General features: G+C 44.2%; 1 protein-coding gene across 2 annotated transcripts in view; it reads left to right on the top strand.

Moving 5' to 3' along the window:
* PHACTR1 (phosphatase and actin regulator 1) overlaps positions 1 to 20,263 on the top strand; it is a 300,846-nt gene that overhangs the window by 266,394 nt on the left and 14,189 nt on the right. For both annotated transcript variants that reach the window (XM_055703434.1, XM_055703433.1), the window contains exons 9-10: positions 12,393 to 12,448; positions 17,461 to 17,522. In XM_055703434.1, coding sequence (XP_055559409.1) covers positions 12,393 to 12,448; positions 17,461 to 17,522 — 118 coding nt within the window. The remainder of the gene's footprint in view (positions 1 to 12,392; positions 12,449 to 17,460; positions 17,523 to 20,263) is intronic.

The raw sequence follows: 20,263 nt of genomic DNA on the forward strand, positions 1-20,263 counted from the left end.
GTGACTGTGCTGATTCCCTTGGCTCCCTCTCTCAAGCCCCCTCCCCTCGCCTTCACTGCAGCTGGATGTGCAGAAAACAAGTGGATGCCACAAAACCAGGACACTGAAAGCCCAGGACAGAGGTATTTCAGTCCTGGCATCTGAGTGTGCCCTGCAGGGAAATCCAGGCTTCTCCTATGGCATGTCAGCAGCCATGAACAAATCTACTTTCCTCATTTTGCTTACAAAATATTTTAAATATTAACTCTCTCCAGCCTCTCTGCCTGAATGCTAGCTGCGTAAAACTATTCAGACTGGTAAGGAGCTCAAAAATCAATCACCAATTTGAAGCAGTCTGTCTTTAAAGAACAAACAATTGCAAAAATGTGCATTTTAATGGCATCGTCATTTGAAATATCACAAGGAAGACATCTACAACCCTGTCCCAATGGGGTTTAAGAAGTGAAGTGTCTGAAATGTCAAGAAGAAATGACTCTTCAGGTCAGCTGGGCCAGGAACAGGCTTCTCTCCCATTTTATTTAAGGAAGATGGAAGATGTCATTGAGCACTCCCTCCCCCTCTGTAGTTCAACATCAGCTCGAATTAAGGAAAAAAGTAATGAAAATAATACTGGTCTCCCCCCAGCAGCTAGATTGTAATAATGAAGCAGGTTTTTACATTGATAAAGTGTCAGGGGGAGCTGGGGAATGTGCAGGCAAGAGAACAGTTACCTGATGTTAGTCAGGAGGCTGAAAGTGGAGGTACTTCAGGAGGGGTTGAACTGAGCCCTTGAAACTTCAGGCATAAAATGTCAAAAAGCTGATGTCACACTGTACAGAGGACAAAAAGAAAGCCTGCAGCCTGTTCAGTATAGCACACAGGGTTTCAGTGTCCCTCTGGAAGTGTTTTGTTGCAGAGGGTTGGGGTTTTTTTGTTTATTTTGAAGAGTATTTGCCTGGAAATAGGATCTTTTTTACTTTGGAGATTATTGATTCCTGCTGCTAATTCCTTATTTGATGTAATAAGCCTCTTTGTAACGTTCTATTTGTTTTGCTGTGGAAATACTTACGAAGCAACCAAAAAAAAACCCTAAAGATTATGGCTTTATGGTCCAAATTTAGCCTCTGGCTAATTATGTGCATCTCAATAACTTTGATAGAAGAAAATGCAGATGGGACAAGAATTCCTCTGAGTAAAAAAGATCTTGTCATGCTTTTAGGCCACTAGTTCTAAACCTAAAGTTGATGATATAACTGTGAGCAAATAACATCTAATATCTTGTCAAAATAACTGCAGTTTCCTAAGGTTTATTTAATTTTAACCAGGTGAATAGTTTCCTCTCTCTTTTTTTTTTTTTTTTTTTTTTTTTTAAACAAGGCATTCTTGGTATTTTCTGTCTCTGGTGCAGCATGTTTTCATTGATGTTCCATGAGGTGCTACAATTTTAGAAAAATATTTCTGGACTTTGCTAATGCATAGAGGCAGAAGTAAGTTCTGGCAGTGAAGGTGTTAAATACACACCAGCTAGAAGGGTAAAGGCTGTGTTCTTGAAGGAGGTATGGTGGGTAAGGTAGGGTGATGAAACAAATTATCTAGAAAGATAAGAAATTAATTTGCAAACAGTGATGCAAATACAAAAGAATCAATGCTGTAAAAGGTAGGCAAGGACCCAGTCTGACCAGCAGGTATCACAGATCCAGATGTGACCATTAAATGGCCAGGAATGACCCAGACATCTGCACTGCAGCTGGCACCGCAGCTACTGGGGAGAGCTCTCCTTGTAACCTGCTTGGGCAGATTTGTGCTTGTAATTACCGTCGCAGTTCCTGCAAGAAGGGTTGTGTCTGCTGGAGTTGGCTGAATGAGGGATTTTTTGCATTTGGTACTCAAATGGAACAAAATAATTAACAAGTGGAGTAGGGAAAACTGAATAAAAATAGCAAATTGAGGGTTTTTTGGTGGGGGTTTTTTTTTAGTTTTTATTGCATACTGAAAACTAGCATTTCGGGTCAGAATCAAGTATTCTGTCCGATGTATTTTTTAACGCTTAAAAAAATTATTTTATTTTGAAGGAAAGTACGTCCAGTGAATGGTTTTCTCAGCTGAAACTACTCAGTAAGTTTGACCTCACCTCATGGATAGGTTCTAACCTGTTGGAACTCAATTTTTTGGTAATTTTACTGTCTGTCACAAATGTTCCACCCCACCTTAATTCTTAATCTCCAACTGAACCTTTTAGACCACAGCCATTTGCAGTAAGTCACTGCTATTTATCACCTGCCTTTCATGCAGTCTGGGGGTCTGAAATCCCTCTGGCACAAAATAGTTAATCACTCTTAAAGCTCTCAAATTTGTCCACTTCCAGGAATTTTCCACTTCAGTAACAAGACACAGTGTGAGCACCATGCTATTTCCTATGCATCTTTTCTCCTAGAAACTGAATTATCATGGTTTTGAATTGCTAACACTGCCAACTTATGTTATAAAAGCGTTTATTTGGAATTCCTATACTGTGGCTGTTCCAAGTCACTGTGTGTTTTAGCTTTTGATTCATTTCTCAGAAAGTGGGTAAGTCGCTCCTTTTTTGACATTACCAATGCAAAGTGCCTGTTTGGAGTTGAATTTGATTTCTGCAGAATCGTTTGTTTGCCTTTCTTCATGCTGGCACTGGTAAAATGGTCTATAACAAACTAACACGGTCAGGGGATATATGTAATTCCTCTTTCTCTGCTCTTTGAGTCAGCAAGCTGGTGAAGCTCCTGCACAAGTTGTCTCTGTTAAAAACCAAGAGCTTTTTGCATTTTGGATTGAAATTTGCCACGACGGTCACAGATTATTTGGACTGCCAACCAAACCTGGTTTGTTTGTGTACGTGTTTTAAACGTCCCTGGGTTGATATTTTAGGATGACATAGTGCCTATGTGAATAAGAAGGTAGGGTGCTGTTGCTTTTTGAAGGAGACACATTGCATGCTAGCAGTGCTGGAAGTGTAAACTACCTGCTAATGCACAGGCTATGCACATACAGGCACTGTGGTCCATATAGAATCACTGTATAGTCACTGTGGTCCACAGAGGCCAACCAGGAGGCCAGATCTTCACGCTAGCTAAATACAGGGAAGAGGATTCCTCTGTTACACGCTTCTGCCCTTGATCCTTCCTCCAAACCGGCAGCTGCTTCTTGGCATGGGTAAAATTTAAGTTTGTGGCAGCAGATTTCTCAGAAGAGGATCCTTAGAGGAAAGGGGCACTGGGAAAAATCAGTGGGGTTTTAGAGGGTTGTAGGATGTTTGGGGAGTGCGGCTGTGCTCTTGCCATCCCTCAACCTCCTTCCGTGGTTTCTTCCCTGGCCCCACAGACCTTCTTCCCACCTAAAATGTTGCTGTTTCTCTCCACCCCAAGGCCACCATGCATGCACAGGAATATTTCTCCTGCTCTATTCCTATATCAAAGCATGCTCAACCATGTGAGCTTCCCTGAACGCCAGGAGCCAGGGTTGGGGGGACATGCCAAGAGGGAAGGGGGCTCCGCTCTTCTGGCTCTTGCTTGGAGATGACTCTGCTCTTAAGAGTGTAATGTATGGTAAGAAACAGCCTTGTGCTGGAGGCTAGAGGGATACCGCAGACTGGTTTAATCCAAGTTGCTAAAAGCACCGGGGGTGGTGTCGCAACACCAGTCACTGCTGGCTTGGTTGGGTGACAGAGCGCTGAGGAGGTCCAAGCCCCTGCCTCAGGTCTGTCGTTTGGCAGCATGGTCCATAGGAGAGCCCAGGAAGCCCTTCGGCAGCAGAAGGCTGGGGACACCTTTGCAAATATATTGATGGTGATCTGGTCCCCCACAGATCTTCCAAATGCAAGGTCACACCTCAAAACTGAGTAAGTGCAGAAGATGGTAGGAGAAGCCTCCAAAGACTAGTGTTTGGAGGAAAAGAATATTGTATTTAACCAGAAAAAAGTAACTTACTATAAGAAGTAGGGCAAATACTGTTTCTAAGGTTAGGCATCTAGGTCTTTCCTTCAAAAATGCATCTTTAAAGACTCGTTGCTGGAAGTGTGTTTGTTCACAGACAAAAAACCACGTTACTATAGAGAAAAGACATTTTAAAACAAACCGCACACAATAATGCATATAGAAAGCAAGCATACCTGTTCAACTCAGATTGATTGTTGTGGTGCCGTTTTATTCAAGTCATTCATGGATTGACCTTGAACTGTGAATTATGATCTCTTTAGCTTTGTGAAATCAGCTTTTAGTTCAATATTACTACCTTTGGAGAAGCAAGTGGCTTCTCACAATGCTGTACAGACAACAGAAGGACAATAGCTAACATTTTAGAACATTTTTTTTCTTTATTACAATGGGTCTTAACAGCCATCTGTTTTTTCTGGCATGCTTTAGCTTTTCAACCAGCATTTAGTACATTTTTTGCTCTAGATTTCTAGTACTCAGAAATATCCCGTTTTTATTGTTCTGAAAATATATTCTTGAATTACATTCACAGTAAATTCCCTTTCTCTAAAAAGGATTGTTCTTTGTTTCCTACTGCAGTTGTTGGATATTTTGGTCTTGGGATTAGGGATAAGAGATCTGAGAATTAATGCTGCAAAACTTAATTCCTCCATGCCCTTCTTTCAAATCATTTAAACTTGCATGGTAGTATTTTATGTGAACAGCCAGCATTTGGCTAAAAGGTTTGATATTAATGAAACGGTACGGTAGAGAAACAGAGGAGGCTCCATTTTAGAGCTTGAGGTATGAGACATGAGCTTGCATGGCCTTGCAATGTTCCACATCAGTAGGCATTTTGCAGTTATTATTAGTGAAGAGGGGGGGCGCGAAATCTGAATTCGTGTGTCTATCACTACTTGGCTTTACCTTGAGAAAAGAATAAGAAATTAAGTAACTGGGAAAATGCAGGTGTCTGCATTGTGATACTGTGGTCTAACGGAAGATCGATGATTTGGGTATGTCATGATTCACCCTGTTTGTACTCAGAGTCATAAGACTACCTAGTTGTTCCTTTATTTCTTTCAACAAAATACAGAGTTCGTGGCCCAAGATTATTCGACTTTATTTGGGTATTTTAAAGAGGTATGTTCTGTATATGATAGGCAAGGTTTTAACTTTATGCAGACATAATGAATTGTTGAAATCTACATTTTTTATAATATGGCTCTCTTTCCCCAGGAGACCTAATCTGGGCAGCCTGTTCTTTCTTGGGGACCTTGTAACTTTCCCAAGAGTAAATCAAAAGTGTAATAAATCAATCCCTCAGTCAGCTGAAACAGAAAAGACTGCATTATTTGACCTGTGAATCAAGAATGGATTCACATGGGCTAAAGAACAAGGAAACAGATTGGTCAGGTTTAGAGTTTTAAACAAAGGGCCATCTTGGTTATATTTTTCACTATCCACAGATGCTTGAGCAAGCAGAAAATTTGCTGATTAGTTTTCCTAAAAACCCTCACCACAATCTAGACTAGGCGGAGCTTTAAAGTTTATATTGAAGCTGTTTCTCAACACAAACCCAAGTCTGGAATAAGCATGATTTTGAGGGGTAGTAAAAGACTGCTTAGAGCCTAAATTAAAATCTTAACAATTTTAGTTGAAAATCTGCTTTTTCCTGCAGAGCCCAGCTGGATACATGACTGCAGATGTGTTACGGGAACTGTTATTTGGTTAGTTCATGTGCCAGACTGCTCTGTATTTCTTGCAGTGCACTAAGAATAACTGCAGAGCAAAAGCGTTGCCTCTCTCCTCCAGGGCATGGGACTGTTGTAGCTATCCTGGACCAGGTGGTCCAGTTCAGGGAACAAACTGGGATGCTGAGGCAGCAGAAGTACCTTCCCAGTAGAGCACCATCTAAAAATACTTAGATTTTCGACTGGTACTTTCATCTTTAAAATTTTCAGCAATAGCAAGCACTTCCTACCAAAATGATCTAGCTAGTTCTCATCTAAACTCTGTCTCAGAGATGCTTCACCCCTTTTCCCAGGGATGGACAGGGGTCTCTGCCCACTTCGGTCTGCTCTAGTCATCACCACAGGCTCCTTCGTAGCTGCAGAAGAACCACCACCTCCAGGGAAGTGGACAGCAGTCATTACATGGTAACTGAATCGTGGCAGACACTCCTCACAGTTTTATCACCTTTAATTTCTCAGGAAAAGGAGTTATAAGGTGTATTATCATGACTGATACCCAGAGACTTGTCACACAGGAAGGAGAGATTAAAGGAAGAGATAATGTATCCTACAAATTAGCCAACATCTTAGTGGAGTCTAGTACAGGAATTTTAATGGTGCAAAACTCTTACATTTGCTCTTTGAGTAGGTATTTTCTATTTAATACGCCCTCTAGTTTATTCACTCATTGATAAAACTGTATTTAATCCCATTTTATAAATCCTGTTAGGAGGAAGATAGTCCTCTGTAGACTCTAAAGTCTGGCTGGCAATATCTGGGCTGGTACCTCAGAGAAAGTGAACCTCCAGGCTTACAAATATTTTTTGTTCGTTGTGCAGGGACATAAGGAAAGGAGGTATTTCATTCCTGCCCTCTGCTAACAGTTAACCGTCAGAAGCAAACACCAGATTTTCTTCCCCAGATTTCTGTACTTGGCAATGGAGTGCAAAGAGCCCCTGGTAGCCTATGCTTCATCAATATTGCTTTGCTATCAGCGTTATTATTGGGAAAGGCAAGCTAAATTAAGCAACAGTAAGATTTTTTACTCCCATTGAATCTTCCTCGTGTCGAACTATATAGCTGATGTAAATCAACGCAGTTCTACTGGCTTCAGTCGTGCTCATTTATGGCAACTAAAGAAGAATGTGACAAGTAGTTCTTTGTGGCAGCTGGCTTCTTGTGTGCCCAGCTCGGATTTATTCCTCTCTCAGAGCAATCTCTAGGGTGGTATGAGCCCGGTTGCAACCAAGTAAAAAGATTTGCATCTACAGAATAAATTCAGGAGTTGCTCTAGAGGTTATGCCCCACTGTGCTCAGAAGTTGTTTTACATCAGAGTGACTTAAGTCATTAGGAACAGCTGTGTGAGCATGGCTGGGCTCAGAGATGTTTTGGTGATGCTCTGGATGCCTCACCATACTGCTGTGTGCCCTGTTGTTATCACCTGGTGACCTGTTTGCCCATCAGTCCTGCCCTTGGGTCACGCACACCAGATAGCACCATTCAAGCGCTGGAGAGCTGCTGGGTTCTGCCTCTTTTATCTGCAAACACCCAGAATTAATCAGCCTGGCAACTACACAGGTCATCACTTTCCAGCAAGCCCTGTACTATATCCAGCCATTATACTTACAGATGAGCCCATACTAAGCTCTTGAATTTTCTTGTCCTCTGGGCAGAGGCAAAGATGAATTCCTGGTACACAGAAAACACATATCCAGCACCATCCTGTTCACATAGCAACAAGCTGGATGGCATTAACCAGCTCTTTCTCAGAGCTCATCCACAACAAAATGAGAGATGAAGGAGAGAAACCACGTGACTCCTCAAAGGGGACAGCACAGACAACCAGAGCGCCGTGCTTCAAAGGTGCCAGACAAAAGGGCTGCAAGAACCTGACCCTCAGCCCCGCAGCTAGCTGGCCACTGTCCTGAGAGCCCTGACCTTCAGCCCCACAGCTAGCTGGCCACTGTCCTGAGAGCCCTGACCTTCAGCCCCACAGCTAGCTGGCCACTGTCCTGAGAGCCCCCGGCTACCGCCACACTGCAGAGCACAGTAAACATTACTGGGTGGGCTCTTCATTTAAGTGTTGTGTATTGCCTGGGGAGATGTACAGCCAGTTTTTCTTTGCTCCTGCAGGACACTGCCACGTGGAGCAGAAACTTCCCATTCGGAGTTCTCAGTTTGCCCAGCAGGCTCCAAACAGCAGCTTCCATCAGTGAAAACGCTGCCTTTCTTTCCTCTGGCTCCCTGAAGAGATTACATCCCCACCAGCCAATATTTTAGGTCTACAGCAATTGATTTTGCATGATTATCCCTCCTGCCCCCAAACTCTTACTCATCCACCATGACTTGCCTAGCCCAGCCTAGAGCAAATTCAGAAACCCAAATCAAAATAAACAAAAAACCCAGCACAAACAAACAAAAAAAAGCCACCAGACAATATCCTTACAAAGAGCTGCTCAGCTCTTGTTGTATAGTTCTAGCACACAGAGTGTGTTGCATTTTGATCAGGCAGGGAATTAAGTTATAAAATTGGTTTGCTGTCAAGTTTATCTTTGTAAGTGTGAGCAAACTGTTTTATTTTTCACTGACAATCTCATTTGGATATTATTTTTCTCAGTAAAATTCTAGCAAAGCTTTCTTCTTGTCAACATAAATCTTAGGAAGGTTTTCTTTGTAGTAAAACCTTTGTTGGTGTATTTGCAAAACTGCTGTTAACAATACTGCAAAAACATGAAGTATAAACAAGGCAATACATTGCAAAGAACAAATTACAAAAAACAGATCTTTCTATCCCCTTGAATGCCTGAAGCTTATTGCAAAACTTCATGAATGGGACAGTGAAGGTCAAGCGTGTTCACACAAGAGCTTTTAGATACAGAAAATGCTTGTTAAAGGCTGTTACTTTTTAAGCCTGACTTGCCCATTCCTGGATTAGACACCTGTGCTTGTACAGCTCCACGGAACAGCCAGACTTACCTTTCTGATCAACAGCGGAACCGTGTATCCCACTCAATTCTTACAGTTTTCATGAGCAGATCTGTTCATTGCTGTTGCACCAGGCTCCTTCCTCACCTCCGTTTTCTCCTGTTTATTCTGACTGTGCTGCTAATGAGACACTTGTTTCCTGACCTCTGGCCTCTTGACAGCCTCATGCAGCCCCTGTGATGTTAAATGAAATAAGGCACAGCAGCAATCCAGCAATCAAACCACTGAAATCAACCTCTGCAGGCTAGGTGGGCTTCATTAATATTTTTTTTATTCTAGGCAGCACAGGAGGGAAGGTAGAAGAGGGGAGGTATCATGCCTGGTGTTTGCCAAGATCAGAGCAGTGCACTGGCGCTGGTGTACTGAAATTTGGTGTGAAAAAACTTGTATCTTTGCAGCCATAGTAACAGAGCAATAGCTGCTTACATTTCTTGATTTACAGGATCTGTAACTAGTATCAGGATTTTCAAAGATAGTAACATTAACATCTGTTCAATATCTGACAAACTTGGAACTTAAGAGGCAAGACAAATGAACTACACTGACTCTGTTCGGAGGAGCCGGTGGAGTTGTTTGTAAAGCCCAAAGGTAGTTTGGGGCAGAAGTCACTCTAGCAGCAAGAGAAGAAATGAAATGAAAAGAGCAGGAGACCAAGAAAAAAGATAATTGTGAGAGCTTGGAAGGGAAGGGGCTGGGTCGGTTTGAGGAGCTCATCAAGGAGGGGCTTGCAATGAGGGAGCAGGGGCAGGCTCGGTCAGTCCAGAGGGATGATGCAAATGGGGGATGTGACAGCAGTTCATGGAGACGAAAGCAGACACGGGTACTGGCAGCCACCCTCTGTGCATCACCTTCATCCCCCAGCTGTGCTTCACTGTAAGGATGGGTCATGATTTTGTTCTACCTCAAGGGTACTTTATCTTTTCTTACTGCCTAAGTCTTGCTATCAAAAATACTTGTGTTTGGAAGAGTCCAGAAGCAATCAACGACCCACAAATGCAGATAGCTTTCAGGTCTCCAGGCCGAATCTATCAAAATTGTCAATTTTTTTTCTGCCATGTAAGTGCATCGCTTGAAAACGGTGGTCATCATTTAGGCAGGAGCCCTCTGCAGCCTGGGAAGGGTGAATAGTGGGACCTATAAAATAGTTTGACTTTTAATAGGAAACACAAGTATTCTTGGCTGGATTTCACTGGGGGCCCTACCAGGCAGTATGGGGAAGAGTCCCCCAGTCTATAGGTCTCTGAGCAGCAGAGAAGTAGAAGGTGCATGTAATTCCGAGGGCATACTTGGTATAAATCTCTGTCCCCTTTTGTGGAAGCAGTGACACAGTGGGGTGAAAGCTGTGTTTAAATGCACCTGCTTCATGGCAGGTACCCCAGTAAACTCATAGAAGACTTGGTCCTTTTTGTAAATCACCCATGTAGATAGATAAAACTTCTGCCTTTTGCTAGCAACACTCCTGTGTGAACTGTGCTTCACAGAACTGTTAGCTGAGTCCTTCAATCCCTGTTTTCTTGGAAAGGGGAGGACCTTTTCCAGAGCATTCTCTACAGACTAATTTCTCCTTTTACTTGTGTGATGCTTGCTTCTGTAGAAGCAGCTGCACACTGGATGGCTGGAGTCCATCCTTACCATCCCTCTGATGCATCCTCTTGAAAAGCATCATGGTGCAGTGGTTTCAAAACATTGTAGAACTCAGTTCCTGCAGACACGCATGGTGGGTCTAAGAGTGGCAACTTTTTCATTCTCATGTGCTGCTAGAGATAAAGTAATTTTAATTGCTTCCTAGTCCTTAGGTGAAGTGTCCCACTAGCAACAGTTACTGTATCTTAAAGATGGCAATAGCAAGCACCTGGAGAGCGCTTTCTGTCTTCAGGGTACTTTGCAGACATTCTTTGTGTCTGAATTAAGGATGAGTTTCTGTCCCTTTCAATGCTTTTCCAATGAGATAAATGTTCAGTCTGCCACGGGAAAGAGACAAAGCTAATGACTCCAAATTCTCCACTGCAACAGGGCCATGTTCTGGTGCCTGGTTTTCACGGTGTAAAGTGGCCCTCTGGCACATATGAAGGCACGGGCTGCAGCTGTGGTGCAACCAGAGACCCCTTATTGTACAGAGAAGCCCATATTTATATCTCTGAGCCCGGATACAAATTCCAGCTGCATGACCACCAGGCTCAGGGCAGAAACCTTTCATGCAGTTACATAGCTATATATCACTCCAAGCATGCAAACACCTTTTGACTACTAGATAACCATGTTTATCTTTCTTACTTTCCTTCGCAATACCCAGCTGTTCTCTCATCTCCTGTCAGATCAGACGTTCTCCATCCTCCTCTCATACATCTCTCTTCAGACATTCTCTGTCCTCCTCTCTCTTATCTCCCATCAGTGATGGTCAGACATTCTCTGTCCTCCTCTCTCTTTATCTCCCATCAGTAATGGTGAGATGTTCTCTATCCTCCTCTCCCACATGGCCCCAAAGGACATACAGCTGGTATCACCTCTGCTGGTGGAAATCTTCAGGCTGTGTAAAATCAGGTGCCGGTACAGCTGGTGTAGAGGATGCTACCCACCCCACGTGCTTCAGCGCTGTGCACCGTGCGCGACACGAGGGGCAGGGGCGCTGACCGGGCAAACACGTGAGCTCCTGGCTCTGGAGAAGGCCGGGGATGTATGCACAGCTGTGCTCAGCCCCTGTGCTGTGCGGAGCCATTGTCAGACAGCTCTCACCCGGCCTCGCAGAGCCAGCCCGGTGTCAGGGAGCTCCTGTGCCCCGGGTCAGGGGAAACAGCCACTGCAGAAGACGAAGCCGTGCAGCCGGCGTTGACGTCACGTTTGCTACCAGTACCTCGCAGGGGAACTGGTGGTCCAACTGGCAGAGGCTGGGGCCCCCAAGTTGGGAACGTCTGTGAATGACCACATCTGAAGGAAGAGGAGGCTCTGTCCTGTCGCTGCCACCATTGACAAAACTCCCATTGACTCGGAGGGGAGCATGAAGAGGCCCAACAGTGCTGACTTCTGATGTCATCTCCCTGGTTTACTTTGTTTTGCAAAGACCCCTTTGTGCTTCTCTCCCTTGCTTTGTATTCTGAATATTCAAACCATTTCTGTGCTCGGGGTCCCCATCTGTAATTAGATTGTGGGGTTTGTGACCCTGTTACGTACAGGTTGACTAGCGAGTCACGCTGATCCTTCAGCGTAAGATTTAATAAAAGCCACGAGAGGAGGAGGAGGGAAGCGAGGGTGCGGAGGAGGAGGAGGAGGGCTGCTATTGTTCTGCCCTCTGCGCTGCCAAGCCATCCCTTGTTTTTTGTGGACTGTCTGTGTGTTCAAACGCTGTTTGGACAAACGGGGCGCAGTCGGGAGGCTGGCGAGAGGGCAGTGAGAGGGTTAGCTGGGTCTCGGCTAGAAATGCTTGTGCGAGTCAGGAAGCAGGCATGGGAGGAAGGAAATTAAGTGGAGACATCTGTGTAGCTTAGCTTTCAGCAGCTCTGCCTGGGGTAGGGGTGGGAGAGTCATGCCTAAGATGACATAACGTATTTTGTCTTTCGTGAGTCGAAAACAGAGGAAACTGCGAAAGCGAAGCATGGTCTGTGTCACGCATGGTCCGGGCGTAGCAAGTACATAATGGAGCAGTGTCAGTGCTTTCTGCTCTGCCTTTCACACCCCAAAATAACTCTTTAAGACAGAGAACTGAGGAGAATGTGATATGGTCCAAAAACTGATCTTGGACTTTTTTCGCAGACGACTGAGCCAGAGGCCAACTGCTGAAGAGTTGGAGCAGAGGAACATACTGAAACGTAAGTCCTGATACCGCTGACATTTAACCTGAAGCTGGCTAGTTTGGGTTAGGTTAGATGGATGTTGGGTGTTTTTTTATAAAACATCAACTATTCCGTATGTGCATCATTAATAATAATTAATAATAATATAGTGCATCATAAATGCAAGCAAGCGTGCAAGTCTGTAGTAACATCTAGAGCTGCAGAAACAATTCTTTAAAATCAGAGTCAGTAAATTCACAAGACTGAACAATCCATGGGGAAAAAAAAAACAGATGTTGAATCTCTATTGCAAATCCTGTTCCAAACAGAGGGTTGGTCATTCTGAAAAGCCTTCATGTGGCTCTTACACGAATGAGCATCCCATTATAAGTTAGTAAAGACTTTAGGGCATGGCTTCGTTAGTTTTCCTAAAAATCTCCACAACAATCTAGACTAGGTGGAGCCTTTATTCAGTTAAAAAAAAAACAACAAAAATGTGACTGGGGATTATTCCCTTGAAATGTTCCCCTGAAATTCTTTCTTTAAATCAGCCAAAAATTTGCTGGTAGATCCTCAAAATGTATTATTTTACAGGGACAAAATGCCATTTAGCCACCCTGATCTGAGTGAAGTTAGTAGATACATTGCCACCAGCTTCAAGAGCAGTACAACTGAGCCTAGCACGAATCTCGTAATCTCATGAATGAATGAATAGGGAAAAGATGACAGTTTCTTTATTCACATTGAAGTGGTTTGAATATTTAAAAAAAAAAAGCTGTTTATATAATTGTTACTTTTGAAACAGAAATCAGAAGAAACAAGTTCTTCCCTTTTTAAGTTAGTAAATGCATCATTCCAGAGAAATTAAAAAAAAAAAAAAAAAAGACTAGAGAAAAAAGTATTCCTATATGGTACCTTGTAGATAATGTCTCCTTAGGTAGGTCTGTAATTTGCCTTCTCCTTGTTGTTCAAATAACTGCATTGTACATGATCATAAAAACCAGTAACAGAAGATTAATTCTCTGAAAATTGGCAGAACTGATTGATCGAATCCTTCAGAATCAGATTCCTTGCAAGTTAATGACAGTGTTAACACTCAGCAGGGTTTCTTCACCTGTCCATGTTATTACACATGGCAGACAAAGACAGAGAGAGACACCACTGTCAGTGCAAAGAGGAGAAAAGACAGGACAGCAGAGCCGCAGCAGCGTGGCATGGGCCAGCCCGGGGCTGCCAGCAAAGCCGTTTGTCTGGTGCCAGCCCCTTGTGATAGCTGTGCTCCTACCGCCTGCTCCCAACTCCTGCAGGAGGTTCTCCCAGGTTCTGCGGGAAATCAGGGGCAGACCATGGGGAACTAGGTGGCACATCCATCCAGGTGTGACTGACGGGGGGGTAGCAGAGCAGCTGGAGGGCAGGGAACGTGCACCATGACTGATGCCAGGCTCAGGCAAGGAGGGACAGAGGCCAATTCTCTGGGCAGCTCGTGTTGTCATCCCAGGATTTACGAACAAACATGTGTCACGCACCACCTGGCACGGGTGCGTGACCAGTAAACACCGTCCTGGCACTGGTGAGGGTGGCTGCAGGAGGTGGAGGTCTTGGGCAGCTGCTTTGGCAGCAACGTTTGAACCAGCATCAGCGGGGAGGCAGCATCTCCCGTGCCGGGTGCCTTGCAGAGACTCCTAAAGTTCACGTTGCTGAGCCCAGCAGTCACGTAGTGACCCAAAGATGTCTTACATTTCAGAGGAATTATCCCCTGGGTCACATTAGTTTCTTTTGGAATTGAATAAAGGCTCTTAAATGACATGGATGTGTTTGAAAATATTACCCTGAATCCAGAACTATATTGTATTTCCTAACTGGAATTTTTGTAGCTTGGTTCCTAAGCACAGATCTGCTCCAAAACATGTGTGTCTCGGTAGACAAACAACTTCATAATTACAGGAAAAAGTAATGTGGTATTTCCAAAGCATCCCAACTTTTGGTGAAGCACAGCGGGAAAGGAACAAAAAATTAAAATAGTTGCATAATTACGAAAAAAAAGGAAACATAAAAATGCTCCACCCTTAAACAAGTAAATATAAATAGTGTCTGGTTTGTACATCACTTTGTGTCCTTTCCCTAGACTTCTGAGAAGGACAATTATAATAAATATGATGGAGCCTAGAGAAAAAGAAACATAGGAAGCAATAATGAAGAGTGTAAATTCTCTGCATAAGCAGGTCAAGCAATTTGCAAAAGCCCTGTTCATAGTGCACACACACAAGAAAACCCAGCAAGCTCCCAAGCAAACTAAATAGGATTTCCTCTGCAATTAAAGCTGAAATTTCCTTGATGCAAATGTCATGTCTGGTACCATGATGTTCCTGTTACATGTGTAACCGCATTATTGCTCATCCTGATGGGAAGAAGCGAGGCAGAATGTGGTTGGACAGCCAGCCTTTATACATGAAATGATCGCTGCCTAGCTCTGTGCTGCTGCAATAATTATGAGATGGTCATCTTTATTGAATTACAAGGGCAAAGCATCCATTGCACAAGTTCCACTCCTTGCTGGTGCCAACAGCAGCATTACAGCAGCCACAGCAAAGAAATGGAGAAGGGGGACACTGGTGCTTGAAGGGTCCTTCGCTGAAGTGTACCCAATTTACTGGCTCTTACTTAAGTCAATGAGAGTAATGAGAGTCCAGACCTGCAAGGTTAGTGTGAAGACTTGTTGCAGTTAATACTTGCTGGCCAAGTTTACCAATCCCCCTCACGCACCACCCCTGTGCCACTTCTCAGGTGGATACTAGTCGTTCAGTTATCAGCCTGGCACATTCAGGGCTGCATAAATTCCTCACAGAAACGATGCTTAGGTAGCCCTTGAGGGTCTCGGTCTGTGCTGGGGGACATTTCACACTGGCACAGAAATCGGGTCTGAAAATCGCACCAGCACGCAGCCACCCACCCTCACACACACAGGTCTAGAGAAACAGAGCATCTCCTGAACAGTTAAGATAAAATAAAGCAACAGTTTCGTAGCTTGACAAGATTGGCATGACTTAATTAAAGAAATAGCTAAAAAAGTCACTTTCTGTTTTCAGAGAAGAATGCATTCCTAATTCTCATTTTTTACCTGACCGAGGTCTTCAGCCTGCCAGGGTGTCCCTGAAGGTGGGTGGCCGGGCTGAGAAGTGAGGACAAAACAGAGAAATGGTGTGCCAAGCACAAAATTGAATGACCATAACTAAATTTTATGTGCTCGCAGCTCTACCGTGACTCTGTGTGGGCTCTATTTAGCACTGTGTCTGTCTGGCTTAATCTTGCAAGCATTTATTAGTGGCTCTGGTTCTGAAAGCAGGCATTTGCAGGACCAGCTCCTCCAAATTTGAGACACAAAGGGAAGAGTGAAATTGCTAGAGGAGCAATTACTAGAAGAGAATCCAGCCCAGTAGGGACAGGAGCCATTGAAAGAGGAAAAATATATTTATCAGTGTTGGTATTCCAGTTATCATTTAAAAAGCCATTTGTGACTCCCTGCTGTCTTCTGTTCTTTTTACTCCGGTATGATTTTCCTTTCTCCTGAAAATGTAAGCAGTATTTTTGGTTAAATGCTATTTTAAAGATCAGAAGCGTGTTGTAAAACACAGTCTATCTCACTTTCGTTGAGATTTCCCAGTCCCACTGAAGTCAGGGAGCAGTTGTGGCAGACCTGTCGGCTCTGCTGTCCAGAGCAGCAAGCAACCTTGGTGTCCAGCCTAGCCCTCCTCACCTGCTCAGGGGCTCCTGTGGTCTCTGGAGCTTAGGTCTTATTTCTCTGTGGGGAAAACCCCAATTTTGAATGCATTGGTTTGAAACGTTACATCTCCTCCACCACGGGCAGACTTCCATTGGATTAGGACCTGGTTCTATTAATTTTGGCTTGTCCCACTCAGCTGGTGGGACTGCTGACCTGTGCTCCCATGGCTGAAGAGGTTACAGCTGCCAGTTTGTTACTGCCGCTCTGCCAGAGGTGTCCGCTTCTCCCATAGGATCAGAGAGGAACATGGGATTGCCCCTTGGGTTTAATTCAGTCCAAAGTTGGACAATTTAAATCAAGCCACCCATCCCAGACTGGCCTTTGAGGTCCATAATCTCCCCTGCAGAGAGTTATTCCTGGGTGACAGCCGGATCGTAGCAGGGGCACAGGGGACTTGCTGGAAGAGCTGAGTTGTGTTTGCTCTCATCCGTTACGTGCGGGTGTGATTGGAGTGAGGGGCAGTTCAGCTGCCAACGAAGCGGTGGAAGTGGACCCCAACTGATCGAGGTGCTGAGTACCTGGAAACCTGGGCGTTCAGTGAAGTTCAGTGCCAAGACCAGCAGGACAGCCTGCTCCTAAGTTAAAGAAGAGTTAGCGTACTCAGATGTTATTGTCCTCTTGAGGGATAATGGTTGAGGCTTGCCCTGGTAAGAGCTTGTAGCATGATCTTTTGGCTTAGTGTTGAAAGTGAATTGCCCTGGGATGTGCCTTTATGCTCCAGTGGGATGCAGTGAAGGCTCATGATGGAAGGACACCCTCTCCTTACTCTGCTCAGCTCATAGCGAGCTGCAGATTTTGCCTGGCATCCCTATTCTGATTTCTTTTTTTCCCCCATTCTCTCCAAAGAGTAGCTGTGAGAAATTATTGTCTAGATGGAAAAAAAATGCATGTGTTTCTTTTCCAACCGTTGTTGACCTTGCAGCCTGGCAGAATCTGACCGTATTGTAACTGAGCCCCTTGAGGTCGCCAGGCCTGTGGGCAGGGAGGTCATGGTTTCTGAGGAGCTGGCTCGCTGCCTGGCCCTTCTAGAATGTGACACTCATGAAGAGGTGCCAACACAGGGCAAGGAAGGAGGCCATAGATGTTATATGAAGTGTGTGAAAAGGCGCAGTAGCGACGGAGCGAGGAAGTTCACCAGCCCCAGAGGGACGTGCTGTGCATCAGAGAGGTCCTGAAACATTCATATACTGATGGAGAGGCTTATTTTGTTGCATACTGTGCATGCCTGATGAGTCCACCGTCTGAGATCCTTGTAAATCTTTTACAGCCCGGAATGAGCAAGAGGAGCAGGAGGAAAAACGAGAGATAAAAAGAAGATTAACACGTAAGGTGAGGAGCAACTTTGATCCTATTATGACACTACTGTAACTTTCTTCCTGCTGCACAGTTGTTTGCCTTTTCCTCGGCACCATTTTCAAAAGTAGAGTATGAAACAAGTCTTAAAAGAAATCTTTAAAAGAAATCATCAGTGTTACAGGGTGTATGTCCACAGAGAGTGAAGGGAACCACTTTGGTGGTAACATTTTGAAACAAGACAAAAGGAGATTCAGTCTTCATCACTGACAGAGCTTTTGAACAGTGAAGGATGAAGAGCCTAGCACCGGTCTCACCCTGCTCCCTGTAAATGTAATGGCTTCTGCAGCCATTACAAAGAAAGCAAAGTTAAAACAATTGCTGATTGCATGTGACAATTCCAACTGAAAAAAGCATAAAACTGGGAAATAAACTTTTTCTGTAAAGGGAGATTGTCACTTGAGGCATTTAAACTAAATAGAGACAAGCACTTGCAAAATGATGTATAGTGCAGAAAACAATCTTGCATTGGCAGGGAAGGACAAGCAAAGCAGCATAGTTTGGTTTTGGTTTTCCTCCCATTTGAAAGTCATTTACTCTTAAAACAGTCGTTTCAGATACATTCAGTTTTGCAGCTGGTGTAAATGTTTACAGATGCCCCAACATACATAGCCAACAGTCCACCCTTGTTATTGCAGATAAACTTTATTTCACCCAATGTATTTCCTATCTCCAGAGGTGGAGAAAGCCCCCTAAAAACTCACATGCTTGTGAAGCAGCACCAGTCCCTTCCTTTACATTTGTAGATGGCTTAGTCTTTTTACCTATGTGATCACAAGCTTTCAAGGCTCTCAATAGACATGGGAAGGTTACACTCAGAGAGCTGGACTGCTTGCTTTCATGCTTAAAAATCTCATGCCTTAGTCTCAGCAGAGTGCTTGGTCACCAAGGGGAGGATGCTGCTGTGGCCTGCAGGAGCTCAAAAAGCAGTAACAGTATTTTTAAAACACGTTCCTGACCACAATGGCAGGGGTGGTCTCACATCCCCTCCTAGCACTGCCTGAAAGATGCGAAGCTGCATTGCAGATGTTTCACGGGACTCACACTCTGTGCAAAGGCTAGAAAGAGCGTTTTACCAGGCTTTCTATTTCCCTGTACAGTGAAAGGTAAACGTGTACAGGAATCCAACCCAAAGCTTGATGCCATTAGATGAACAGCTGGAACAGATCAAAAGCAAAGCTACCCATGCCCAATCTGCTGCCTAAGAAGTGAGGGCTTGCTAACTCAGCCAGCGTTGCTGCCGTACAGTCCCCATCCTCCGCTGTTTTGTGGGAAAGGTACAAAGCAGGTGAATTGTCTGTTGCAGGCAGAGGGCACAGCCACGCGCTCGACTAAAACGCCCAGGCTGCCACAGCACCGCCGCAGGGTCTGCTCCCTCAGACCTCAGCAGTTCGCTGTGAGGTTTCTTCCTTTGTCTTGTTTGCACGTTTTAAGTAGGAACAGCGGCAGGAGCAGCATCAGTCCAAGCCCCTGGCAGTCGGATCTTTAATATTCATACCCTTGTTCCTGATCACATACCTTTTAGCCTTTTTGGGCTTCTTCCCTAGTAAAGATTTTTCTCCCCCACATTTGTGAGGTTGGTAGCACTATGGCTTAGCATTGTTTCATTTTGTTCATCTTTTTAAACTGTTGCAAACTGTTCTAGTGACACATTTTTATGAAAGAACAATTTTGATGAAAGAACCACGCGCCTGGTCTTAATGACATATTTTGTTTTCACCTACTAAACATAACTGTCATAAAAGCTCAGAAATCACTAGAGGAAAGAAGTGAATAAAGCGTGCAAGTGGACAGATAACAACTAGAAATGCCAACCACCTAGGGAATGCTGCAGAAATAGTTGTTGTTCCCCAGTTCTGTCTTTCACGAGCATGTCCCAGATGTGTCGTCATGTCTACAGCAGAGTGGCAGACTCCTTCTGTCGATTTGTACTGAAGTCTTATTACCAAAGGAATTTAAACCTCAGATCAAGCAGAAGTTTAATTGAGCACGGCAAGTGTTTTGCCCAGCAGCCCTTTCTGTTTGCACCGAGTTTTAATGCACACACATGCCCACAGGGTAAATTCAGCATAAGGCAAGTGTGCCACATTGCCTCCTTGTAGCCACGTGTAGTTGGTAATAAGAAGGGAAGGGGGCTCTGCAGAAGCTGCTGACAAGAATTTTGACCTTGCACTATAGAAACTGCTGCTGGCTCCAATTTTTTTGGTGGCGTCATTCCAACTCCAAGGGAACAACCCTCTCCATCCATTAAAAAGCTGCTCTTAAAATTCCTTCAGCACTGACATTTTGTTACAGTATTATGATGATAAGTTGTAACATGACATGCTGTAATAAGTAAGATTACCTTGCTAGGTCTAGATGCCTTATTAAAGTTAGCAATAAATACCCAGCTGAATTCATCATCTGGACAGGCAATTTCTGAAAAAAAAAAATCCAAAAAAAAAAAGAAATCAGGTGACCTATAGCAAGCTGCCCCTTTAAGCACTTTTCATCCTCTCAGACTCCTCTAACTCCAAATTAACTGGGGATAGGGAATAGCTGCCACTCAAAGAACAAAGTGGAGGCAAATGCTGTGTGGTACAGTTTCTCTGTAGCTGTGTCCCTCGCAGCCAAGGCAGGAGAGGTGAACCGTATTTGCCTGTCACCTGAGATGCTCAGGGATGGGTTCTGCACATCCAGTGGCCCCTGTGCTCCCTTTCCCTGCCCCTCGAGGACCA

This window comes from Falco cherrug, chromosome 3 (assembly GCF_023634085.1).
Source record: "Falco cherrug isolate bFalChe1 chromosome 3, bFalChe1.pri, whole genome shotgun sequence".
NCBI classification, from domain to species: Eukaryota; Metazoa; Chordata; class Aves; order Falconiformes; family Falconidae; genus Falco; species Falco cherrug.